Source organism: Sceloporus undulatus, chromosome 3 (genome assembly GCF_019175285.1).
Source record: "Sceloporus undulatus isolate JIND9_A2432 ecotype Alabama chromosome 3, SceUnd_v1.1, whole genome shotgun sequence".
Lineage (NCBI taxonomy): Eukaryota > Metazoa > Chordata > Lepidosauria > Squamata > Phrynosomatidae > Sceloporus > Sceloporus undulatus.
Window position 1 is genome coordinate 238,982,921 of NC_056524.1, and position 26,399 is coordinate 239,009,319.

The window sequence follows — 26,399 nt, forward strand, 5'->3', positions numbered from 1 at the left end:
ATTATTTGGTGTCTTGCAACTGTGATTTCAGGGGAAACAACCCCATTTAAAAACCAAGTTATCTGGAGGATTAGCTGAGTTGTCAGTGGGCTGGAGGACCACAATACAAAAAGGGAAATCCCTTATCTCCTATGAGGATTCAGTTTAGACCCATATTGTCCACCCTTCGAAAAAGACATTAGTGGGGGGGAAATTTTCAGGAAATATGGAAAGATTTGCTATCAGAAGTGCTTTCTTTCACCTTCCCTTTTTATTACTGACGGGTAATTTTCGAGCTAAGTGGGCCAGATGCTGGGGAAAGGATGACAAGCCAAGTAAGAAGGTAGAAGTAGTTCCCAGTGGTGAAAGCTGGGCAGCTTCATGCCCTTTCCCTTCTCTCAGTTTAAAAACCTGAAGCACCCAAGATCAACCCAATCAGTTGCTTTTTTCAAATAGAATACTTAATCTACTGCCTCCAGATTAAGGTATTCCTGTCAGATAATATGCCAATCAATGCCCTACTTAAGTCCTCGCATGGTGGAAGCTGGAGAGCTATGACATTGTGGAAGGCAGGGACAGCGGGTAACGATGATACATATCATGTAAAAAAAACAACAACCCATCGCCAAGATCAAAGTCTTCCTCCTTTAATAGGATCCAATCCACGTCAAACCTCATTCCAATCAAATCGTCCGTAAATGAACGCAAGATGAATATGTCATATAATAATGTGACACTGCAATCACGGAGGGTCAGGGGTTGTTGTTTCAGTGAGCCAGTCCTCAAATATTAATTCTAGGACTGCTAAATGATTAGAGAGCCGGATTAAAACCATTGCTGGTGGTAGGTTGTATGGCTACATTTGGGTTTAAGCAAGCAAGTTGAACAGGAAGGTTGGGGGGAACTCATATATTGTCTTTGGCCATTTTTATTTTTAAAAAACCTCATATATTTTAACTTACTTGACTGTTCCAGAAGGTTTCTGTGAAGTCGTTTTCTTTTCCTCATTACAAGGGCAACCTTTTGCCTGATGTTCAGATTTGATTCCTGTTTGGAAAAGAGGAGTGGCAGGTTGTTGTCTTTTGTTGTTTTTTGTAAGTATGTGGTTTATATTCGAGTCATAAATAATGTGAGAATGGCGTGAAATCCTCTCTCTCTCCCCCACCCACCCCCACCCCAAAAACCCAGAATAAAAGCCTGACATTGTTTTGGAACTCAGTCTTTGTGTCTACAAAATATGGCAGAAATAAAGGAGGGTGAAGGGAGGGAAGGGAAGGGAGGGAGAAAGAGAGGCAGAGAACCTGCTTACAATAAAACATTTCAAAAGTTTGTGCATATTTTCACAGAGCAACCCTAGGGTTGATTTAGAGAAAGAGATAGGAAAGGAGATTTTCCCCCGTTCTGCTTTGATCTGACACACACCTCCTGGCAGAGAACTGAGAAAAGTTACCACCGACTTGGCTGCATTGTTTATGGACTTTTCCGAGCTGATATTAAGCTTGGTCCCATTTGCAAGACTCCTGGAACCAAAGATGCTCTCTCAGGTTTAAATCAAACAGCATCAGGGAGGGATGAAACGCTTTTAAGTTGCCGCTTTCCCACCTGTCTCTATTTTTCAAAGGGGGGAACCAATGGGCCTGTCTGTGCCAGGCAGCACAGCTCTCACTACTGAGACTTAAGGGGCACCTTGAAAAACAACAGCAGCAGCAACAACTATATAACAAATAAAATAAAATACATATAGTAATTACCCCCATCAGCAAATGCAAACAGCAAGTAATAATATGCAATATTGACAATAGCCATGGAACCAATAATAGCAATAGTACATGCCTTCATGACTGAAGATGGTTGCAGCAAGAGCTCTTTATGGGTATGAAAAAGACCTACCTGGATGGGAGGAGAGGGATAACATTCCATAAGAATTATACATACAGGTACAGGGCATGCAGAATAGACTGGGTTGTTTTAAAAGGAAAAATGTTAAATAGAAAATATTTTAAAAGTGGTAATGATGATGATGATGATGATGATGATGATGATGATGATGATGATGATGATGATGAATCTATTGCACCGAGGAGGAGCTTGATAAAAAACTTCCCAGCTTAACAGTGTTGGCCACAGATGCTGCCACTTATTTGGGCACTAAGTTAAAAGTTTTTTTTTTTTAAAAAAAAAAAAAAAAAAAAGTTGGCCAGATCTTGTGAGAGAAGAAGGAGAGCTGTATCAACACAAAAATAAAAAGAACAAAAATTGACTTTTATTGGTCAACTATTAAACATTCAGAATTGTAATTAATATTGAAGTAGTGTGAATTGGGAGAAGATGCACTTTTGGCTTAAAAGAGGGTGGGAGAGAGGGCTGTTTTAAGGTGCTTCCGTCCTTGAAAGCAAAACTGCAAGGCATGCCCTCATCTCAACTGATTAACACTTATCTCCTCCTGTTTTGAGTTTAAAACACACTTTCCCTAAAATGAAGGATTTTTCAAGAGGACTGAAATGGAAGTCCAGCCTAAGCACCTTCTGCTTCTTGAAATGATTTGCATGTATCCATTCCATTCTTGTATGAACTCATATTTATTTATTTATTTATTTATTTATTTATTTATTTATTTATTTATTTCTGAGATGGGATGGACCAGTCCTTGGTGTGTGTGTGTGTGTGTGTGTGTGTGTGTGAGAGAGAGAGAGAGAGTCTGCCATTGGTCAGCCTCTGTTTACAGTATCAGAAATAGTTTGGCCATAAGGACATAGTTGCTTGCAGTAGGGTTCTGGCTGCAACTGGACATTCAAATAAACTTTTTGTAAAGCCACAGATGCTGGCGAAACGTCAGGAATAAACTCTTCTAGGACATGGCCACATAGCCCGAAAAATCCACAAGAAACTATGGATGCCGGCCATGAAAGCCTTCGACTCCACAAACTTCTGGTAAATCTGTGACAGACCCAGCTGACTTTCCAGAACACCAGGAGAAATGGAGGGTTCTCCCAAGCGATATAAACGGCCTGGCTGCTGCACTTGGGAAAATTGCAAGGAATCCACCACCTATAAATGTTATGTGTTCTCTTTGAAAGAATGAATCATTTCTGAAAAGCTCATAAAGGAGGCACTTAAAGGAGCCTAGGTGGCCTCCAGTTTCTGGCAAACCTTGGCCAGACCTATATTTGAAAAGGTTTGCCAACTGTTTTGTGTGTGTGGGGTGGGGGGGACTGCCAGCAGCTGTTTCCCTGGATGGAGATGAGGAAACCAGGTAGGGCAAGCTGTTTGAAACCAAAGGGGGAGCCCAGGTCCACCTCTGCGCCCCCTCCACTTCTCTCCAGGGCTGCACACTTGAGCCATTGTGCCAGATCCTGTTGGCCTGGCACATGTTCCCGGTCACAGGTCAGAGGTCAAACTCCAGGGTGTATCTAAAGCCGGCCACTTCAAGAGCTCAAGCCTTCAACACTTATCCAAACTGATTAACTACATGATCAACAGTAGCCGAGGAAATGAAGCAGGCTTCACCTCTCCCGCCACTGGGAGGAACGGCCAGATCCCTAAGGAGGGCCGGCCGGGGAAATGTGGGGGAAAGGCGGTGGGCTGGTGGGCTGGAGGGATCCTTCTGGGGTCCTCTTCAGACTCGGGAAACCCCCGATTCCGCTCCTGTTTCGCATCCAGACTTTGCCTTTTCGAAAACAAAAATAATTGGGAGGGCTTCGGGTCCCCCCCCCCCCAATCAAGAAAGCCAGGGGCCTGAATTGGCAAGACCTGAAAAGGGAAGGTGATGACCGGGTACTTTCGAGGTCTCTGTTTCCTAGGGTCACCATAAATTAAAGTCAACTTGGCGGCAAAAAGCTAATAATATTAATATTAATATTAATATTAATATTAATAATAATAATAATAATAATAATAATACCTTCTTATAAAAGTTGGAATCAAAGGACTCCATTGTGAAAAACGACAAGGTCTTAGACAGGAGACCTTTATCCACAGAGGGGTTTTAACTTTTTCTTAACCAAGGCTTCATCCGCACTGGAGAAATAATCCTGTTTGACAGCACTTTAACTGCCATGGCTCAATGCTGTGGAATTCTGGGAAGCTCTGCTCTGTTACGCTTCCCAGAATTCCACAGCAGTGAGCCGTGGCAGTTAGAAGTGCTGTCAAACTGTATTCTTTCACCAGTGCGGATGCAGCTCAAGTGTGCGGCAGAGAAAGAGAAAAAAGAGAAAGAAGGAGAGACGCCAGACCCAGATCTCAAAGGGCAAGACCTGGAACTACCAATCCCAGCCTCTCGATTTCCCGGCATTTCTAGCTAAAAGGCAAAAAACCTGGCTGGGAGGCTGGGATGCTCGGGGACCACGGCACTTCTTCAGGGCACACAAGGGGGCAGTCCCGAGCGTTGGCTGCTTAGGATCCGGCTTGTTGGTCCTTCCCCTTTGTTCCCCCTCTATTGCGTGACCATCGCGGCTTTCCCACCACCGTCCCATTTACCGCCTTCCGACCTGGAGTGGCAACTCCTCTTTTAGAGGCAGCGCCAGAAAAGTCCTGATCTCCTGGCCTTGGAGATTTGGGGAAGACACCCTTGTCCCCCTCCATTAGCTTGAGGGACCAGAGTCTCCTCTGGAGGATCGGGTTCTAAGAGATTACCCCCAAAAAATGTCAAACCACTTTTACCCTGCGCCGGGAGGGGGGCTGCTTTGGTTCTTCACAAACCAGAGTTCTTGGAAGTGAAATATCAAAAAACACTGTAGAAATAATCCAGATCGAGACCGCTTTAACTGTCCTGGCTCGATTTTGCTCGGGAATCCTAGACGCTGTAGTTTTTTTGGGACACTTCTCCTTCTCTGTCAGTAGAGCTCTGGTGCTACAGAAAACTACAATTCCCAGGATTCCCTGGCTCTGAGCCAGTGCAGCTAAAGCGGTCTCCGACTGGATTATTTCCTCAGTGTGGACCATCGTCGCCCTCTCCGCCCTAGGGCCCGGTTGGCCTGACCGTGGCGAAAGGGAACCAGCATTTCCCCACTCCCTTCCCTTCCCCCCCAATTCCCATGCCAATCACTTACCCCACTCCACCTGTTGAAGCAGAGGTCCCTTCATTGCTGCCCACTACTGACCACCACTAGAGAAAGGAAAGGAGAGGAAAGGAGAGGACAAAAGACTGGAAGGGGGCGAGAGGAGAGGCTTGCGGGGGCGAGTGGGTGGATGGGTGGAGGCTAGGTGGGCTGCGGGGAGATCAAGCCAAACCCAAACACCTCTGGGGCGATTCCAGGGAGGCAGCCATTCATCCATCTATCCTTCCTTCCTTCCTTCCTTTCTTGCCCTGGCGTCGTCTGAGAGCACTTGGGCAAGGTCTGGCCAAGCAGGGAGGCGACCGACGGGGGGATCTTTTTTAGTGGCTTCGGTGTCACCTCGGTGCCTGGGGCTCTCTGAACCGGAGCCGCTCTGGTGTCGTGCAGAGAGCCTGCCGCAAATCCCACTTGAGAAGTTCTGCAGCCCACAAGCCCACAGCTCCCTCCGTTCCTCGCACGCACACACTTACAGAAACACACACAGAGAGAAACCCACACACTCACACACAAATGCCACGGGTGGACTTGACTCCAGACCCAGTAAACGAATAAATAAACGCTCATTAGCCCATTAGACCTTTGAAGACCCAGTCACGTTTTGCTTTGGATCTTGAAGAAGGCAAGCTGCTGCCTTATGCCTTTTCCAAAGAGATGTAGGGTTTTTTATTTTTATTTTATCCCTCTCTGGGTCAAAATGTCCCTGGGGTTCTCCTTCCTCGCTCTGGGGTTAAGGACACAGAAGATAAGGAGGGACAGACATTTCATCTCCCCAGCCCAAGTCCAACCCAGACTTATTTCTTTTATCGATGCTCCAGACCTGTTGCTTTAGGACCCTGGATATTATTTTCTTCCCTTTTTTTCTTGCCTTCTTTGGAAACCTTTTTTGGCCCAAGCATCATTTCTTAATAGCAAGAAGCTAGGAAAAATCCCCGCACTGTTTCGAAAACCTTCCTTTCGGTATTGAATCTACGCCCGAAATCTGATCTGTAACATTCACTGCACTGCGAAAGATAGCAAAAGGAAGTGGTGTGTTTGTGTGCCTGTGTTTTAAGGAACATCTAACCCGGTTTCTAAGATCTTCCCCATTCTCCATATTTCCTTCAAAAATTCAGCTTTAAAATTCGGAACATTATATAAAGGAGGGCTGAATTATTTCCTAACGCAAAAGAGAAGAGGAGAGATTTGTGTGGAAAGGCGCAATGAAGTCATATGGAGGGTGGCTAAAAATGCAAACCCCGAAGGATTCTGACTTTTGGAGAACTTTTGTTCCCTCCCTCTTGCTCTTGTTCTTTTCCTTCTCCGATATCTGGATACTAAAACAGTTGGCCCGAGTTGTTACCCCATATTTACAAATCTATATTCTCAGTCAACCCAGCTTCTTACAAATAAATAAATTCCCAGTCATCCCAGGGGATAACGTCCTTTCCAAGTGGCTTTCCTTAATGCATTGAGTCACAAAGATGGTCTCTTTTTTGAAGGACCATACTTCTACATCTCGACAGTCATTTTAATATATAGTCAATGGTTCTTTGTTGGGGGAACAAAGAGGAACTATCCGTAGTTTTTCAATAGGCTTGAGCTGGGGAAAAGACAGGTTAATCGAGGGGTTGCATCTAGAAAACAAGCAAGTGTTGTATGTTTGCACTGAATCCAAATGTCTGCATTTTCCTAACTAAATCAAAGGGAGTGTTATTTCTTTTTCTGCTCACTCATCTGAAGGTAAGTAAATTTTCTCTGGCGATCACAAGCTTGGTCAGCAACAAAGGCGCCGCCTGCTTTTTCCACCGTCCTGGTGTGGCAAGTTGAGGAATTTCAATAAATGTGACAAGGGTGACTGATTTGTGAACTAGAAAAGGGTTGAGCGTCAGAAAATTTATATTGGTCCCATCTAGCGAGGATTTCTAATACACTATAAAAACCCCAGGATCCGAGAACTCCATGCAGCCCAGAAGAGACAAAAGCAGCTACTTTGGGGAAATTTACAGTGTCTATGTGCACACACACAGAAACACACACACACACACACCTGAATTAAAGCGATCGCGTAACAAGGAGGAGGAAGGGGAGAGAAAACAAGAAACAAAGTGAGGCTGGAAGGAAAAACAACAGCACTACACACAGACACACAAAAGCAGAAAGTTAAGCACTCTCACCCACCTGCCTTTTGATGGGTGCTACATATTTTTTTTCAGGAAAAATAAAATTTACACAGAATGATGGAACAGTCCTCCCCCCCCCCCAAGAAACCCAGAGCCTGTTCTTTTAAAGCCAAAGCTAATGTAACCAGCCCAAGCGTTTTGGAGAGCCTCACAGACAAAACAAGGAGGAAGCGCACACTGAAAAGCAGCCAGTCACAAAAGGATGTCCTTAGTCAAGCCCCCCACCAAAAAAAAATAAGTTGCTCAGTGTTGTTCAGAGGTCTCGATCGCCAGGAACCCATCACCACCGTCAAAAGAAGAAAGGAAAGAAAAAGAAAAAATAAGAAGAGAAAGTAAAACCTTGCACAGGAGCAACACCTTTCTCAGTCTCCCCCCAAAGCCCTACAGAGCAGAGGCCTTGGGAGTATGTTGGAGAGACCCCCCCCAAACCCCCTCTTTATATACCTATATATTATTATATGTTTATGTATCTAAAAAGTTGCTACTCCTGTACAAGCCTGTTTGTCACAAGTGATGTCAATGAGCTCCACAATACCTGGGATTGATGAGCGGCGCGGGCCAATCAGGAGAGCAGGGCCCTTTTGCGCACCCTTAGTTGGCGAGGAAGGAGGGCGCTGGCAACGCGAGGAAGGAGGGCCGGGGGCCAATCATCGGCGACGCCGGCCCTCACGTAGCCCCGCCCCCTTCTCCCATTCATCAAGGGGGGGGGGACGGTGTCGTCTTTTCAATTCATTTATCTGCAGGAATGATTGCCGCTATCAGTCTCGCGTTCACCGCCCGGCTGAGGAGGTGAAAGTTTCTCCCCAGGAAGATAAACCGCAAAAGACAATATTGTGCATGATTTGCGCCTCTCCTTTTTTTTTTAAACAAAGCAAGAGAAGGAAGGGGGGGGGGGGAAAAGAAAAGAAGCAACAACCAGGAAAGGAAAGGGGGGGGGGGGGAAGAAAAAAAACCAGAGGAAGGGGAAAAAAGAGAACGGAAAGGGGGGAAAGGAAGGAAAAAAGTGGAAGAGCTGGAAGAGAGGAGGAAAAAATCGCGTGGTTGGTCCTGACATTCCTCTAGCCTTTTTCTTTTTCTTTTTCAGAACTGAAGGAAGTCGATGATTATTTTTTTTAATTTAAATTTTTATTTTTGCTCTGTATTTTCCCCTTCCTTCCTCCCTTCCTCCCTTCCTTCCTTCCTTCCTTCCCTCCCTCCCCCTTCCTCCCTCCTCCCGTCTGCGCTTTGCTTGCTTTCTCCTCCTCCTCTCTCTTTCTTTTTCCACTATTGTGATTTGCGAGCGGGATCTTTTTTGAATCCTGTGCCTCCTCCCTATTGAAAAAAAAAAGAAGAGGAGAAAAGTGCAGTCCGAGAGAGGAGAAGAAGGAGGAGGAGGAAGAAGAGGAGGAGGAAGGGGGGTGGGAAGATTGAGACTGAGAGAGAGAGGGAGAGGGAGAGAGAGAGATCGGGTGTGTTTTCTTTTTCCTCTCCTCTTGCCTCTCCTCTGCCTGCGCCGATGCCTTTTTTCTTCTTTTTCTCCTCCTTTCTTTTTTCCCTCTCCTAGCTCTCTTCTTCCCCATCCTCTCCCTCCCCCCTCCCTCCCCTGTTGGTGTGTCTGTTTGGGGTGCGCGGATGCCGAAGGGGGAGTTCCCGATGCGGAGGCTTTAGTGGGGCTGGCCGGGCGGACTCGGGCGAGGAGAGGAAGGCAGCCAGAGGCGAGGCGAGGCGGCGGGGATCGGAGGCGCTTCTTCTTCAGCGGCGGCTGAGGCCGGGGCTCCCTTGTACGGCGGCGGCTGCCTCTGTTTGGTCTCCGGGCGCGAGATCCGGGCTGCTCCGACGATGCTCCTGGACGCGGGGCCACAGTACCCGGCCCTCGGGGTGACCACCTTCGGCTCCTCTCGCCACCACGCGGCGGGCGATGTGACGGAGCGGGAAGTCGGGCTGGGCATCAACCCCTTCGCTGAGGCCGGCATGGGCGCCTTCAAGCTGAACCCCAGCAGCCACGACTTGGCCTCGGCGGGCCAGACGGCCTTCACTTCGCAGGCGCCGGGCTACGCGGCCGCCGCTGCCTTGGGCCACCACCACCACCACCATCATCCGCACCCGGGACACGTCGGATCGGCGTACTCCAGCGCCGCCGCCTTCAACTCCACGCGGGACTTTCTCTTCCGCAACCGGGGATTCGGTGAGGCGGCGGCGGCGGCCAGCGCCCAGCACAGCCTCTTCGCCTCGGCAGCGGCGGCGGCCGGAAGCTTCGGCGGGGCCCACGGACACGGCGAGGCCGCCGGGCACCTGCTCTTCCCGGGCCTCCATGACCAGGGCGCCGGGCACGCCTCGCCCAATGTAGTCAACGCCGCCGGACAGATGCGGCTGGGCTTCTCCGGAGAGATGTACGGGCGGCCCGAGCAGTACGGGCAAGTCACCAGCCCCCGCTCCGACCACTACGCCTCCCCGCAGCTCCACGGCTACGGCCACATGAACATGAACATGGCGGCGGCCCACCACGGGGCCGGGGCCTTCTTCCGCTACATGCGGCAGCCCATCAAGCAGGAGCTCATCTGCAAGTGGATCGAGCCCGAGCAGCTGGCCAACCCCAAAAAGTCCTGTAACAAAACTTTCAGCACCATGCACGAGCTGGTGACCCACGTCACGGTGGAGCACGTCGGAGGGCCCGAGCAGAGCAACCACATCTGCTTCTGGGAAGAGTGTCCCCGGGAGGGAAAGCCTTTCAAGGCCAAGTACAAACTGGTCAACCACATCCGAGTCCACACGGGCGAGAAGCCCTTCCCCTGCCCTTTTCCGGGATGCGGGAAAGTCTTTGCCCGCTCCGAAAACCTCAAGATCCACAAAAGGACGCACACAGGTAGGTCTTCCAAACAACAACAACAACAACAACAACAAAAGCGGTAGCTGGAACTTCTCATCTTCTCATCTTCCCAGCCCTGCAGCTTTTCCCGGCTCCTTGGACCAGTTGCTGGAGATGTTTTTTTTTCCTGAAAAGAAGGCCTTTTCCGAAACAAATTAAAGTTGTTGTTGTTGTTGGGTTTTTATTTTATCATCATCATTATTATTCTTTTGGTGTGTGTTTGTATGTGGAGGAAGGGAATCAACTACAATCGTGAGAGGTGGGTCCTTCTCTCCCTACACATAACCGGAGGCAGAAGGTTCAGATCAAGTTTTAAAAAACCATTTATGCCATAAATCCAACGCGGGGCGTTTTTGGGTTTTTTAATTTATTTTTTATGTGTTATTTTCTCTTTTTTAAAAAGGGAAAATAAAGTTGAGGAGGGGGGATTAGAAATGTAAGGCAGGGAAGAGTTGGGGGGAGGGGTTTGAGGAAGAAAAGATGGCAGCGGTCTGAACGGGGAAATTTATCGGTTTTCATTAATTGGGAGCCGAAGAGAGTGTCTTCCGGGGAGAAATCCGGCTGAAAATGTGGCTAGTTAACCCCAGCAATATTTCCTATCAATTCACCCCTTGTAAATATTTAATTATGTGGGACAATTGTAAGTAAACGGAGCTGCTCGGTTACTCCATGGTGAGACAGGAGTTGGGATCGCTGCAACCTCCAGCTCAGGCAGCTCCTCCTCTGAAATGTCTCTACCCATCTTTTTTAAAAACTCCTTTTTTCCCTCTCTTTAAAACGGTTGTGGGTTTATCTAAAAATATAAAGAAGTTGGCATTATACTGTGAATACAGTATATATAAAAATATATACATGTATTTAAAAATTAGAAAAGTAAAATGCACTGGGAGTTTTAACAACTATACAGACTCAGATGGTTAGGTGAACCCAGCGAGTTAAATAAAGTGAAGAAGGGGAGGCAAATGAATGCAGAATTTAGCCGTCAGAGGGGTGACTTGCCTCTCTCGGCCCAAACTTAGAAATGTACCGTGGTTAGGCATCCGTTTTCTGAGAAAATGTTAAGCCTGGAGCAAATGAACGGAGTAAATATGAGCTAGCTAGCTAGAGAGAGATATATGGCATATATATTGTTTACTGGACTGTTTCTCCATATTTATATGTTGTAAAAGTTACCCTAAGGAGGGTCGGGGTGTGTGTGGGTGAATGTATGAAAAGGCAAGGGCCCGATTTCGGCTCCCGACGACTCTGTTTGTTTTGGTCCTAGGCGAAAAACCCTTCAAGTGTGAGTTCGAGGGCTGTGACCGGCGCTTCGCCAACAGCAGCGACCGCAAAAAGCACATGCACGTCCACACCTCCGACAAGCCCTATCTCTGCAAAATGTGCGACAAGTCCTACACGCACCCGAGCTCCCTCCGCAAACACATGAAGGTAAATGGGGCCCTCGGCTTGGCCTGACTCGGCCTGCCTCGGTGCCTGGCCTGGCGGGCCTTCTTCGCCTCTTTTCTGCTGCTGCTGCTGCTTCTTCTTCCTCCTCTTCCACCGATTCGGAAAAGGCGCCGGGGATGACTTGGGAGTCTTTTTGGGGGGGGGGCGGGGGGGAGGGGGGGGAATCGAGGAGATAGGAAGACCTGGGGGAGTCCTGAGAAACAGGGGGAAAGCCTCCCGACCTGGCTGTCCCGAAACCTGGGAGCTGGGCCGACTCCACGTTTCCAATCCAGAAAGGACTTTTGGGAAAGAAGGACAGAGCTGTCGGCGTTGCTCCAAGAGGGATATGATGCCCCAGAACCCAAGCCTATAAATCGCCTGAATCTCGGTTTGGGGCTAGTTTGGGGTGATGCCTTGCTCCAAGGGGAAGGATTTGCAAAATAAAAAAAGATTGGCTGGGGAGTCTGAACTGACTCCGCTTTCCCTCTGCCACCAGCCCGAGCCTCCAAACCCTTCTTTTGTGTACAGTGGAAAGCTTCAGATTTCGGTGAGATGAGCCCCCATCCCGATTAGGAGAGCAGGGTTTCAAACTTCAAGCCTTTTCTCCTCCTGTTATGGCATGGAGAGTTCAGTCTCGGATCTGAGCTCAGGGGTTTAAGGTTTTGGGGTAGCTCAGCCCCAACTCCAGACGTACCCAACACCCTCGACCCATGTTTATGTTCCCTATAAGGCTGCACAACCCGTGTATGTGTGTATGTGTTTGTGTTTGCACAACCCCCCTCTCCATAACCTTCCCTACACTCTCTCCCCAAGCACTGCCCTTTTGTTATCCTTTTTTCCTGTTTTCTAGGTCCACGAATCTTCCACGCAGGGGTCCCAGCCTTCTCCCGCCGCCAGCTCGGGTTATGAATCTTCGACCCCTCCAACCATCGTCTCTCCATCCACAGAAAACCAGACCACCAGCTCCTTATCCCCTTCGTCTTCAGCAGTCCATCACACGTCCAGCCACAGCACGCTCACGTCAAATTTTAACGAATGGTATGTTTAAAAACAAACAAAAAACCCCCCAACAACACACAGGAGCGAACAAATGCAAAGCCACCCTATTTAAAAAAAGACTCGGAAATTAATGAACTTCGAAACAGGATTTTTTTGGGTGCGTGTGTGTGTTTGGTTTGGGCTCCCCCACTTTCTTCTTCCCTCCCATCTCCCAGCCGATTAAATGCTGCCCACAGACCCAGGACCGAATCCAATCAAGAATTTTCTCTCTCTTTCTGGCTCTCTTTCTCTTCTTCATCTTCTGCTGGTTTTTGCTTTGGTTTTGTCGCCTTGGGGGGGCAAAGCCTTGGGCAAGCAAAAAAAGAAAGAAAGAAAAGGGTTTGTTTTTGTTTTGTATTTGTATTTTTAAAAAGCGTGCGTGAGAAGGGCAGGGTTACCAAGCCATCTTGCCAAGGTGCAGGGCTTTGAAATGGAACCACTGGCTGGAGTTCTCCAACTGCATGTCTTCTCTTTTTTTTGGGCAGCGGCCTTGTGGTTGTTGTTTTCTTTCTTCCTTCCCCTCCTGTAAATACAGAAATACTAGCTTACAATGTACTGTTTGATTTTTTTGTAAATAGTTATACCACAAGTTGAATAAGGGGATATGTGGAATTGTGGTCTTTGCATATATGTGGGGTGGGGAGGGGGGAAATAGGGGTGGGGGAGGGTGAAAGGGAGAGGAGGAGGAGGAGGAGGAGGAGAAGGTCGAAAGGGGGAGGGAAGGAGGGAGGCGGTAGCAAAACCAACTATTTGTACTGAATGGCAAGGATGTGCTAGTAAATGTGTACCAAAATGTGAATTACTTTGTATTATTACAGTCTAAACGTCGACCTAACAGAATATTATTGGTATTAATGTGCTTCCCCCCTCCTTTTGTATAAAGTGCAAACATTTCGTCCCAAAGTCCAGTCTAAGTAGTGTAGTAAAAATGTTGTTACACGTCCTGTCAAGAAAATTCGTATAAGTGAAAGCCTGGATCTACGTGTCAAACTGTTAACATTTGTTTATGTAAAGTGATATTAAAAAAAGGAAAAAAGAAAAGAAAAAAAAAGAAAAAAGAAAGTAAAAAGCTATAAACTTATAATCTGTCCATCGCTTTTGGCAAATACAACCACATACTGTATATATTTCCTATTTTCCATATTTATCCGCATGTAAAGGTCCGGTTATACATGTTACAGATATTCAATATTTATGGCTAGAAGAACTGGTATGTACACTTTAGTTTACAGAACTGTTTGGTAACATTTCGTACATTATTAAAGATTCTGAAATCCCACAATCTGTGGCAGGAATCCTTATTGACTCAGCCTGGGGCTGCAAATTAGATAGCTTTTTTTAGGACTGTAAACTCTAGACTGGACCGAGGACCCTCCCCTTCCTTCAGTCCTTGCCTTACTCTTCTCCCCTAAAGCAATAATGTGGAGATAAATGTGATAAATGCACTTGTCCCTGCTGGCATGAGGATAGTATGTAATTAGTATTTATATAAAGACCTATGAAACAACAACAACAACAACAATTTTTTTGATCCAATATAATCTAAACTACCATTGCAGGCATAGAATAATGCCAAGAGTAACAATAACAATACCATTAAAACAGAACATCAGTAGATTGTATATGGCCCATGGATTTTAATGGTGGTGAATCTTGCCAGGAAAAAAAAAGGAGGGTGGGGGGGGGGGGGGAAGGATGGGGAGGCGTGACTTGCCACAAAATATGTCCTTTGTTACAGTCAGGAATTGTTTTAAAACTTGGCTTTTTGAAAAAGGCTTCAACCCCAACTCCTTTTAAAGAATCCACAATCTCAAGGAAGGGTTATGTTTTAACCTTGTAATGCCTTCTTTCGTCCCCATCTGTCACCCTAAAAACAACAACAACCCAAACAACAACAACCCAGTCCAAAATTATATTTCTCCAGGCCTGGAGTTGATTTTAACTAATTACGTTCTGTTTTAGCTGTTCTCTCTCCCCCCCTCTAATTTTAGAGTTAATCGTTTCTTACAGCAGTTACAACAGCAAAAAATAAACCAGCCAGGGTGGGTGGAGGTTTATCTACTTCGATGATTTCTTTTGTGTCCCCCCCACTCCCATTTGCTGAAGAAATTCGTTCCATTGACTGGCGGTGATACAGTAAATTTGTAAATGAGAAGACAATATATTTTTTTTCGGGGGGAAAAATCTAAATGACTTGTGCTTAATGGCTGTGGCAGAGCGCCTTCTCCCCCCTCTAAATCACATTGTCTCCCTTGCAGTTTAGTTTGATAGATTTGCAATCTGTGGTGCTTTCCGTGAACTTAGCGACGCTGGTAGCAACCGCTAGGCTTTGTTCCTCGGTGTAGCTTGCATGATCGCCCCATTAAGCAGGCGACGTATCAACAGACAACGGGGATCAGGAGATCTTGGCGAAAGCGCCCTGGGTTCGAGATACCAGCATCGCACAGAATGAAACTGCACCTGCTGGCCTTCTCCTGGGCCAACATGGCATTTGGGTAGCTTCTTTTAAAACAGATATTGGGAGAGGATGGCTAGACAGACGATAGAGGAGGGGATGGGTGGCGAGAAGGTCCCAAAGTCAATCCCATCATCCAGGGAGATGAAGATTGGGAGATTGGTTGAGGTCTGTGCTCTGGCTTCATCCATCTCCCTCGTTTTTAAAAGCCCCCCTCTCAGAACTGCTCACAAATGGCACACCTTTCTTATTAGTCTTGGCTTTTGCTTTTCTTTTAAAAAAGAAAAAAATCTTCATATACAAGGGAGATTTTTGATCTGGATCCTTTGCTTGGGAGGTTTAGTTTGCACTGCCCAGGTTTGACTCCATATCTGTGTGGGGCGAGCTGAGGTTGTCCTTGTTGTTGTTTTAAGTAGGCCTCAGAGAGAGAGGCAGAAAGATGGCAGAGCTGGGTTGTTTTTGCTTTTTATTTTTTATTCCTCCCCCAACTTCACTTTCTAGAAAACGTTTCTCGGCTCCTTCCCTGCCAAGAGCGCCACCTTGCAGGGCCTAGCAGAGACTGAGGAGAAGTTGGAGGAAAGTGTATAAAAGCAAAACGCAGCCAGGAGCCACTGCAGCCGAAGGACGCCTTGGCCACTCTCTTAACAGCTAAACAAAGGCAATCCGCCGGCCACGGGATCCAGATCGTCAGCCTTCCCTGGAAGGCAGCAGTCTCAGTCACCTAGTTTTCGGGTCGAAATGGAAAGGATCAGGAGAGCTAGGAGGAGACAGTGCAATGAAGCCATCCCCCAGTATAATTGCAGACATTCAATTTTCTATCTATCTATCTATCTATCTATCTATCTATCTATCTATCTATCTATCTATCTATCTATCTATCTATCTATCTATCTATCTATCTATCTATCTACCATAGCCCCTTTCAGGTGTGTTTGTACATTTATTTTTTGAGAGTCTGCGGTGGTGCTTTGCTGGAGAAAATTGTTTTTATCTGAGGACAGGATATTTGTTTCTAAACCTAGATGATTTTAAACACCTTCAGCAGTAAGTTCTCTGTGTGCTAAAAGTTGCATCATTATCTCTAAAAGCGCATTCATTAGAAGTGTTTTTTTTTCTGGAAAGAACCAGATAGCCATGCATATCTGACTACACTATTCAGAAAGTGTGTGTGTGTGTGTGTTTGTGTGTGTGTACACACACACACACATATATGGACTAATATATTTCATTACAGGCTCGTTCATAGTGTTGATTTGAAGAGGTGTTTATATCTCTGTGTAAGATATTCTTGTAAGAATGCTTATTTAAACTTAAGGCTGCTTTGAGTTAAAAAAAATACCTGGCGAAAATGAGGACGATTATTATTATTATTATTATCATTAAAGTTGAAGGCTTGCTGTCGGTGTTAGTAGTAGCAGCAGTAGTAGTACTTATTGTTTCCAAAAGAGAGAGAGAGAGAGAGAGAGAGAGAGAGAGGGATGCTATTAAGGAGACAGGTTCCATTAAATGGCCTTTGAAACTTCGGCGCCGTCTGTCATTGTGTGGGTACTTTTTAATGTCTTAGCTAGACGTATTTTTCATACTTTTCTTCATGGGCTATTAGGTCTGGAAAGTCGTGAATGCTGCTTGAGAAATATGAATTGTGAGGGACTATTTAGCAGGAACCTCAGACAATGCAGATGCAGGCGCTGGATTGCGGAGGAGGCCGGAGTTTAGGAGATGTTGCTGCTGTTTTATTCCTAGACCCTCTCCACCATTTAAAGCCTTCGAAGGAGACCACCCTAGAAATGTCTAGATATAAAACATTCCAAAAAAAAAATGTCTAGATATAACCCTCTTGGCTTGAGTTTTATATACACTTGTGTTGCGTATACAGGCGCTTTGAAGTCCTCTGTCGATTTATGGCGAACCCATGGATTTTATAGGGATTATAGTATTTATTTAGGCAAAAATAATACTGAGAAGTGCTTTTGCCAGTTCCTTCCTCTGAAACGTAGCCTATCCTTATTAAGCGCAAAAAGATTTCTTCGGTTGCATCCTTACTTGGGAGCAATACACAATAAATAAATAAATAAATAAATAAATAAATAAATACACATACTGAATTTAGTGGATTTTAGCTCCAAGTAAGCATGCACAGGACTATTATTTTTTTCCTAGTATTTCCAGGTATTAGCAGTCTGTATTCCAAAAACTTTCAGAAAGAATAGCATTGTCAAACGGTTTTCTCCAAAGGTATCACTTAATGTGCCCCATTTTAGAAAGTGGGGGCAGTACTTGTTAGATCACTAATGCGTTTCTGTACACTGTTGCCTAGGCAGTTAAAGAGTATTTACTTATGGGTAGACATGATCTGTCGTTGAATTTAAAGGGGTTTACTTATGAGTAGGCATGACCAATCTCTCTGCTCTAAGTGTTTTCATTTGGAACTTGCAACCATTGAAATCAATAAGATTTACTCCGCAGTTAAGATGGCTGGCATGTCTGTAAATTGGCCTTTTTGAATGAGCTATATTTGAAATATAGGGGTCTGTGGGGACTGAGAGTTCCTGGGATTTTGAAACTTGTAAATGCCCTATTAACACAGGAAAGAAGGAATCTTCGGTATGTTTAACAGTAAGGGCAATAATGTTGGCTGCAAATCTAAAAGGTATAATACTCTTATCCCTTTTATAAAAAGTTGCATTTTATACCCCAATACTAATCAACACAGACTGTTTATTTTTCCCACTGAAATTTAAATTTAATTATCAGGGGAAAAATATCTCATTTCACTATTGATTTTTCAAAGAAAACCTCACCAAAATCCCCATTTATCTCTCCAGTGAAATCCAAGAGCACTTTTTGCCAAAACCCGTTTTAGACTGGGGAATAAGAGCAAAATGAAGAAAAAGCAATCTGAGCCCCATGTGGAAGCACTCTAAGAAAAGATGGATTCAGGCAAAGGAAAGAAATGGCTGCAATAGGCTTTAGCCACAAGCATCCCAGAAAAAGTATGGGAGAGTATCCTCAATTCTATATGGGTTTGTCCGAATTTGAGGTTTTATGGCAGAAAAGGAAACACAGGTGTGTTTAAAAGAATCCAGCCCCAGTAAACAAGGGTCATGTCTACATCGCTTCTACTTGCCATACATTTGTGTCTGCCCTGCCTATGTGCCAATCACTGCCTATCTTTGTTTATTTTGTGACTCCTATGGAATATATGTTATTTTTATGCAGACCTGAATAGACCTGATCTGCAGGAATGGTATACTGATATATGATCCTGAGACACTCTCCAATCGCAAACAGTTACAGAGGCCACTAAAGGAATATTATAGTAAACGTTCAAGATGGGAGCAAGCTTAGACTATGAAGCCATTGCATAAAGCGATATCCAGACTAACCCATACAATGTTTTTGGCCACCAGCTGTGAACAAAGGCTATATGCGGAAATGGCAATTAGGCATTCATTTATTTAAAAAGCTAGACAGATGACAATTTTACCTTGCCCAGAAATCGTGATAAGTCAGCTTTATACCTGCTGGGATTTCTTTACGTGGATTTTCTGTTATTCCTGTTTATGCTTGTTCATGAATACATACAACTTCTGTATTTGAGTCTCTAATACAGTCACATACATGTACCTCTAATCTGTATCTAATGGACACCTTGTCTGATTTAACTGTAAATTTTCCTTCTATGTATCAAATTAGGGCCTAACTCTATCATTAACCTCTAGTTTAGCCATTGAATCAACATAAACTTGAGAAGCCAACAGTTAGGTAAATTAATGTACTTCAGTGGTTCTACTCTAGTTGGGAATAACAATAGGATTTAGGCCTACATGCCCACGCTAACTTTGGGCCTGATTTGTGGTCTAGTTTGTCATTTTAGGTTGGGACGTTTTGTTGTTTCTGTGGTCTCTGCGTAACACACAGTCCACCTCTCTTTTCCTCCCCTCTTTCCCAGTTGTATTTTTCCCCTCTCTGTTTCACACACACACACACTCACACTCTGTCACACACACACTTCACTCTGCCTCTCACATTGAGATCATATACTCCATTTGGCTCAGTCTATTGTTAACTGGCTATATGCACGTATGTGACCATGGCAATGACAAAATAATAAAATATATTATGAAAATGGGCATTTCTCTATTAATTCCAGACAAAAAGGATTGGGTTTCTCTTACCCCCTTCTCCATTTAAAAAATCTATTACATTTTAAAAAATATGATAAAATCAACCTTAATTCCTCCCTTCCCCTCTTAGCTTCTGTAAGTCAGGTCTGCTTCATCCTCGATTAAAAAGAAACACGATCATGTGAAACCAGGGGGCTATTTTTATCGTGCAGCTGGAAGCTGTCATCAATTGGTAACTTTTATTTCAGCTTTAGAATGATAGTAAAAAATAGCATGAAGTTTCCAGATGATGCCCCATCGGAGACAGGCTTTTGAAGAATAATAAATCAAATTAACTACTATATATCTATGGGCACACGCACAAATACACACAGAAATCCCCCACATGACAACACTAAAAGTGTACAGACACACTTCTAAATTTAGTCATACCGACTGTAAACAGAGGACAATGGCATAACACTTATTTAAATAATACAACTAAAAATAATAAGCAGGCTAAAAACACAATTAAAGTCAAAACAATAGAAAGAAATCCTTCCCATTAGCTATAAACCAGGTTGGATGCCAAAGGCTTATCTGCCCAGAAAGACCTCTGTATGGTTCCCTTCAAACAGTGCCTCCGAGAAAGCAGAGGGACCTACAGTGCATCCACACTGCAGAAATAATCCGGTTTGAGCCCACTTTAACTGCCATGGTTCAGTGCTATGAGAACTCTGGTCGCACAACAAACGACAGTCCCCAAAATTCCATAGCACTGAACCATGACAGTTAAAGTGGGCTCAAACCACATTATCTCTGCAGTGTGGAAGCAGCCCTAAGAGGTTGTCTTCCAAATATCTTAAAATCGGGACAGGCTCGTAAGAATATGCTCTTCCAAGCAGCCTACTCTTTTGTGGGGACTTTGTGGTTGTTCTTAGTCTGCAGAAAGATAAGCAGTCTAGATGCAGCATATTGGACCAGGTGACCTTTCCAAGCCTCGTTTCTCAAGGTAAACCCACAGTAAAGCATGGTGTGTGTGTGAGAGAGTGTGTGTGCCTTCAAGTCGCTTATGGTGACCCTATGAATTTCATAGGGTTCTCTTAAGCAAGGAATACTTAAAAGGTGGCTTGCGATTGCCTTCCTCTGAAATATAGCCTACATCAACCTAGTATTCCTTGGGAGGTCTCTCATCCAAGTACTAACCAGGTCTGACCCTGTTTGGCTTCCAAGATCAGACGGGATACAATAGTCCAAACTTGTGTCACCTGGTCAAGTGGGCTATTTCCAAGAAGAGGCACTTGTCACACCAGCCTTCACTATGTCAACAGACTCCCAGCCTGCAGAAAATCCTGAACATCCTCAATCTTCTCCCTCTCTCTCAGAAATGTTAACAACTTGCAGGAGTCTGCATATATATGTATACCTCTGTTTGTGTGTGTGTGTGTGAGAGTGTGTGTGTGTGTGTGAGAGAGAGACAATTCACACTTCTGAAACACAGCAGGTCCACATTTCTAAAACGGGCAGGAATGATAGGCTTGCTAGGACAGGGATGTGGCAAAATTAAAGCACTTTGAAGGCACATTGAGTTCATCAGGGGATGTCAAAGCTGGGCTGCTTACCACTGGTCTGTTGCATTCAATGGTTATTTGGTGTCAGGCATAGTGTACAATTATTTAATATATATTATGCAACAGAAAAAGACAGGAGCAACACGTATCTATTTTTTTTTTTTTTGCCTATAGGAGACTCATATCAATTTCTGGTCAAAACTTTTCCAATGATTTTAATTCCAGATTGCCCTCTCCTAGCCTTTCTTGCCCATTGGTCAGGGTGAAATGGAGACATACTGGGTTGCAAAAGAGGGGAGACGCAAATGGACTTTAAATTCCCTGGACTTTGAAAAATCTCCCCATTACTGCACGGCCAGGAGGAGTAGGACCCTGCCTGCACAAAATATATCATCCCCAGTATGCCATCTTTACTAAAGACTGGAACAACATGCAGGCATCTGACTAACATCTCCAATTGCTTTCCTTTTCTTCTTCTCCTGTTTGGTTTCTAACACCTTGCCTGACGAAGAAGCCCATGGAGCTTCGAAAGCTTCTAACAAGCATATTGTGCATTTCGGTTGGCCAGTAAAGGTATCAGTGATGGATTTTTGTCTGCATTTGTTAAATGGCCAACACAGAGGTATGTCTGCAATGAAACGATATAAAAATAAGAAATAGGGAGGAAGGGGAAATAATAAAATGAAATAAAATAAAATGCATTAAAAAAGTCAAGCCAAACCAAACCTGACAGCCTCCTTTCCAACAAGGTTTATTTTCGATGTTGCCCCCCCTCTCTTTTAAGGGGCGAATTGAATCTGGGAATGTACAGATAGCTAACGTGTAAGGCTTGTGTGTGTGCGCGTGTGTGTGTGTTTTAAAGGAAGGAGTGTTCCTGGATGACAGGGGAAAAAAATACCGCTTTTTAAAAGAAGTCTGGCTGTGCTTTCTGGCTGCATCGGGGCTGCCAGGCGTTGCTGAAAGAGTTTTCCAATGCCACACATGAAACAGCCCTTTTCTCTTTAAGTACACACACAGCGCTCGGCGTTTGATGTTGGCTGCCCGCGCATGCGCCTTCCCCGCGCTCGGGCCGTGCTTCCACGTGCTGTTGAATATTTATAACTCCCTGCACTTCCTAAACTGTCTCGGGAAGGTAAACCACACAGAGCCTAAATCTCGGGGAAACCGCTGGAGAAGCTCCCGAAATAGTTTGGAAGAGGCACAGGCACAGGCACGGCGTTTGTTTTCAGGCATGGATGCTTTAAGGGAGACCGTAAGGTGCAACAAGGCACAAGAGGTCCATAAACAATGGTATGTGTGTGCGTAGGGAAAGGCTTTGCAGAGCCACTACAACAGCAACAGCAGCAGCAGTGGAAGCAGGCCGATCTTTAGGAAGGATCCCTGGTTGCAACCACCGCGATGGATACACATTTCCCCCTGGATGGATTAGAGACCCATGGTTACCACCAAGAAGAGTGGATGAGAGAGATCCTGGCCTGGTTCTCTCCCTCCTCGCCTCCTGCCCTAGTATTCACACTATTATGCCATTGACATTGCTTTCAAATGAATGTTATTCCATGCTTAGGGAAACCCAATCACGGTCTAGGCCCAAAGGAAGGTTTCATAGAATCATAGAGTTGGAAGAGACCACAAGGGCCATCCAGTCCAACTCCCTGCCATGCAGGAACTCTCAATCACTTCTGGTTTGCCTGCCAGCAACGATCAGGTGTGTCCTAGTTCACCACCTCCTCATCCTAAGCCTCTCCTGTAGCCCATCTCCTTCAATCCTGATCATTTTTAGAAAAAGCTCTCTGTTTAGCCCAGTTGCTTCCTATGGTGTTAGCAGGAACGTGGAGGAAAAAGGAAAGTGGCCGCCAGAACAGTATGGGATCAGTGTTGCTGACTTCAAGTCGCTTCCGACTTATGGCAAACCTACTTTTCTTGCCAGGATTTGTTCAGAGGAGGTTTGCCAGTGCCTTCCTGTGAGGCTGAGAGCATGTGACTTGCCTAAGGTGGGTTTCATGGCCGAGCTGGCAATCTGGTTTTCAGAGTTGTAGTCCAATACTCAAACCACTATGCCACGGCTGGCTCTTCCCCCCATAACCCCATTACTAGGATAGGGGAGTTTGATCCCCAGCTCCGAAATGCTCTGACAAAATGCCCCCCCCCCAGACCCCTATGGAGTTGAACCTGCTCAGGAGCTATCCTGCTAAATGATGGAGCAGGAAGAAACAGAAAGACCGTGGCTGTTGCTGAGTCCTCCCAAGAACAATAAAGGCTACCTGCAGTCTCTCCTGGCCACACTTACTTGGGAGTAAGCTGCATTGTATACTTCTGTGTTCTACAATTGTACAGTAACAGTCTTCATACGTAAGGATGTTTGAATGAAAATGGATAGGAAAAATACCCCCCCCCCCCACACACAAATAGGCTAAATTGATAATAGTCTGCCTGCCAATGTTGAGCCCACCCACCCTAAAAACAACAACAAGGGGTCCTTGACTTGATCAAACCGTTACTGGTGTTACTGGGCTTGATTCTGTTTGATCGGTTCCTGGCTGTCATTTCTTCCCCCTCATTATGCAATCATTTATTATTAGGTCTTATTCTATAAATCCAAAGGACTGAAAGAGAACCCAGTATAAAGCAGGAATAGGAATCTCCAGTTTGGGCAATTTCGGTGGATTTTACTTTGTAACAGGTAATTGTTTCCTAAAAGCACACCACTCAAAGGTACCTTGAGGGGAAAAGTGTACGTCTGTCTGTGAATTTTAAAATGGATAAGCGAACTGGAAAAAACAACCAACCAACCAAATAAATAGAAACTGTAGAAATGCCATGCGAGAAGTGATTGTTTCCCAGCTCTTTGTAAAAGGATGAGGAAATCGCAGACCAGGCTAACCGCAGTAGACTGTGCCGACTATGTTTAGCCCTGCTGCACAACTCGGTCAAAGCTCTTGGATTTCAGCCTACAGAGTCCCATTGAAGTCACCGAGAGGGCACGGACTTAGCTTAATTCTTAACAGTATTTAAGCCTCTCCGATTGTAGATGAGGAGACTAAAAGTGTGTGGAAGAGGAAACGCCTGGCACACCGGAGTGGGACCGCCCTCGGAGCCACCTTCCTCCGCCTCTGGTGAATTCATTTGAAAGCAAAGGTGACAGTTTCGAGGGCACTTTCCTGTCGTCCCAGACCTTGGCTCAGATTAGGGGGGAAAAATAACAATTTCCAGCCTTTCAGTGGATGGGCCATTTTTGAGTCGAGCAAAAGGACTGCTTTCAATAAAATCCAGTCTGGTTACAGTTCATTCGGCCGACACTCTCCTTTCCTAAGAAGGCATCTATTATTATTGAGATAAGTTCACCTTAAAATAATAATAATAATAATAATAATAATAATGCTTCTGATCATATTTTAAATTATAAATTCAGAGCCCACACATATTCTAGAAGCACTAGTAAACGTATTCTGCAAAAGGGGAGTCAAAGTCCATCCTCCGATCTTGATCCCAGTATTATTCCCTCTGATTTTGTTTGTTGCCATTTGAACAAGCCCACCTTTTAAGCATTTTAAACACCCGAAAGCATCCCTTGCCTCCGAGGAGGTTTCCTGCCGCCCTCCGACCGAGCGGCCAGTGGAGAATATTTTTAGCCCGGATGACGAAGAGATGCTGTGACTTTTAAAAAGAGGATTGAAGGGAAGGAGGGGAGAGGCGCGCCTGCGCAGGCACACACCTTCCTCACGTGACCGGTCAATCTCTGGGTAAACAGATGGGGTCCTTGCCTTCCGAAGGTGCAACCTTCGCCCCCCCCCCAGTGCAAATGATCTTCCTCCCCCTTCTTTATTTATGCATCTCTTAAGCACTGTTTCAATTAAAAAAAAATGCGTCCTTTACGCCCAAGAAGTTTAACCTGTTCAGATATATTACATCCTCCCAGTTTCCTTTGGCAAGTTGTTTAAGAGAAGCTTTCCTTAAGGAGAAAATATTAAAAAGCTAGGCAACAGGTCTCTCTCTCTCTCTCTCTTTCTCTCTTTCTGGAGAGAGACCAGGCGTCCTCCTTTGCCAGGACATGCCCTCCATTTCCATCTTCTTTCCAAGAGGAAGTCCCACATGTCCTCCATTTTCAGCAGGAATAAGAACCATATATTTATATTTATCATGAGTGTTTTTTTTAGCTTCCATAGGTCATGTCCTCCTTTTTTTCTTGAAAGTCCTCCATTTTAGGGTACCTTGCCTTCATTTGCAGTTAGGACATCTGGTCAGCATAAGCCCCCCCTCTACAATTTAGTTACCCCCCCTTTAAATATCTCGCTTATTTCAACATTGGCCTCTCCTGTTTTCTTTGCCTCTAATACAACCCCCCTTCCCCCCAATACATAAACGCAACGCCGCTGGGAAGCTTTGCCGGCAGGCTGTTTTGTTTACAAAATAATATTTATTGTCAAGGGACATGAAACCTGCCCCCTCCCCGTCTCGTTACCTCCGGAGCGTTAACCCTTGCGTTACCAGGAGAAGGAACGGGGAAGTGGCCCCGATCTGGGTGCCCCCTTCTTCCCCCACCTGCCTGTCCCCCTCTCCCCCTTTCTCCCGCTCTCTCTGGGTCGAGATCTGGCACCGTCCTCCTCTCTTAACTCCCAGATCTTTGTTTTCGGTGGTGGCAGCCAGGAAAAGGAAGAGAGCGCTGTGCTCTCACTTCCCACTGGCTTCCTTTAAAAAAAAAGGAAAGGAAAGAGGGGAAGAAAAAAATCCCCAACTCTCCTCTTCCAACTTTTGCTCCAGTTCCTCACTTCTCAGCCTTACTGGCAGCCTTTGCAGAAAACCCTACCCTCCAACTTTGGTAAGTGATGCGTTGTTCCATCGCAAAAAATGGCACTGCTCCGGAGTGTGTGTGTGTGTGTGTGTGAGAGAGAGAGAGAGAAAGAGAGAGAGAGAGTGAGAAAACCTCGACCTGTGTGTGTGTGTGTGTGTGTTTTTCCAGCAGAATGGCCAGACCGAAGTAGTTTCCACCTTAAGCAACCAAGAACTAAACTAAACAGAGAGATAAACTGTGTGTTGGCTCCGGCAGAGGCAGACTTTGCTGGGAGGAATCTGTCCGGCAACTTTTCTTCTTCTTCTTTGGGTGTTTTGTTTATTGTTATTGTTAACTCCTGCCACTATTTTTGGAGGGGGGGCGGGGGTGAGGAGAGAAGTTACATTTTGTCTTTTCTCCATATTTACAGTTTGCACCAGAAGGAAACTATACAAAGTGTGCAACTACAGGAAGGGAGTTTTAGAATTCCCCCCAGTGAAGTTATTCTCTAAACTGCATTGTATTCTTTCTTTCTTTCCTATCCTCGTCCCTCAATACACTAAAATAGTAAACGTACAGTGGCGGATAGACACTAAGACAACCTTCTACGATCTGAATTTTGATCATTTCATCTCCAATAAGCAAAAAGTAAGGTTTTCCAACAGGCTCCAAATGTAAAGTCCCACGCTGATTTCACCTATGCTTTTGAATGAAAATATTGAGCAGTAACTCTGAGTGCCTCCGACTTTCAGGTATTTGCGTCTGACTGAAGTTTAAAAGAGAAAGTTGACGTTGAAGCCTCCTTGGGTTCTCCCTTCTCTCCCCCCCTCCCTTCTCCTTTTGGTCAATCCCTTTCTTTTCTTTTTCGTCGTGGAAGAAAGTGAGCAGAACCCGCTTTGTGGCGTTGACCTCTCTCTGACACGCCTTTGCTAGAAGACAAGTTTGCAAAGGAGGGGCTCGGGGAAATGGGACCCTCGAGTTAGCTGGGTTTGAGGGAAG

General features: G+C 45.3%; 2 protein-coding genes across 10 annotated transcripts in view; one reads left to right on the forward strand and one right to left on the reverse strand.

Annotated features, from left to right (window-relative positions):
* The window catches only part of ZIC4 (Zic family member 4), a 28,577-nt gene extending 20,799 nt beyond the window's left edge, over positions 1-7,778 (reverse strand). For 4 of the 9 annotated variants that reach the window (XR_006103132.1, XM_042460598.1, XM_042460597.1 and 1 more), the window contains exon 1: positions 942-1,017. Coding sequence is in view for 4 of the 9 variants with exons in the window: in XM_042460599.1 (XP_042316533.1) it covers positions 942-1,026; positions 1,813-1,899 (172 nt within the window). In the remaining 5 variants the exon portion in view is untranslated. Of the gene's footprint in view, positions 1-941; positions 1,027-1,812; positions 2,003-2,501; positions 2,508-5,027; positions 5,248-7,727 lie in introns of those variants that run through there. The other 5 variants (XM_042460600.1, XM_042460602.1, XM_042460601.1 and 2 more) reach the window with 5 other exon arrangements.
* An 815-nt stretch (positions 7,779-8,593) lies between these two features.
* LOC121924687 (zinc finger protein ZIC 1) lies at positions 8,594-13,130 on the forward strand. The gene is made up of 3 exons (XM_042456024.1): positions 8,594-10,034; positions 11,302-11,465; positions 12,313-13,130. The coding sequence occupies exons 1-3, from the start codon at positions 9,011-9,013 to the stop codon at positions 12,508-12,510; spliced, it is 1,386 nt and encodes a 461-aa protein (XP_042311958.1). The 5' UTR covers positions 8,594-9,010; the 3' UTR covers positions 12,511-13,130.
* Positions 13,131-26,399: the final 13,269 nt, after the last annotated feature.

What these genes read in the sequence shown, in the direction of transcription:
- LOC121924687 (XM_042456024.1), top strand. Translation starts at nt 9,011, where the DNA reads ATGCTCCTGGACGCGGGGCCACAGTACCCGGCCCTCGGGGTGACCACC. An exon ending in CCACAAAAGGACGCACACAG is followed by an intron (nt 10,035 to 11,301) that starts GTAGGTCTTCCA and finishes TTTTGGTCCTAG; the next exon opens with GCGAAAAACCCTTCAAGTGT. An exon ending in CCCTCCGCAAACACATGAAG is followed by an intron (nt 11,466 to 12,312) that starts GTAAATGGGGCC and finishes CCTGTTTTCTAG; the next exon opens with GTCCACGAATCTTCCACGCA.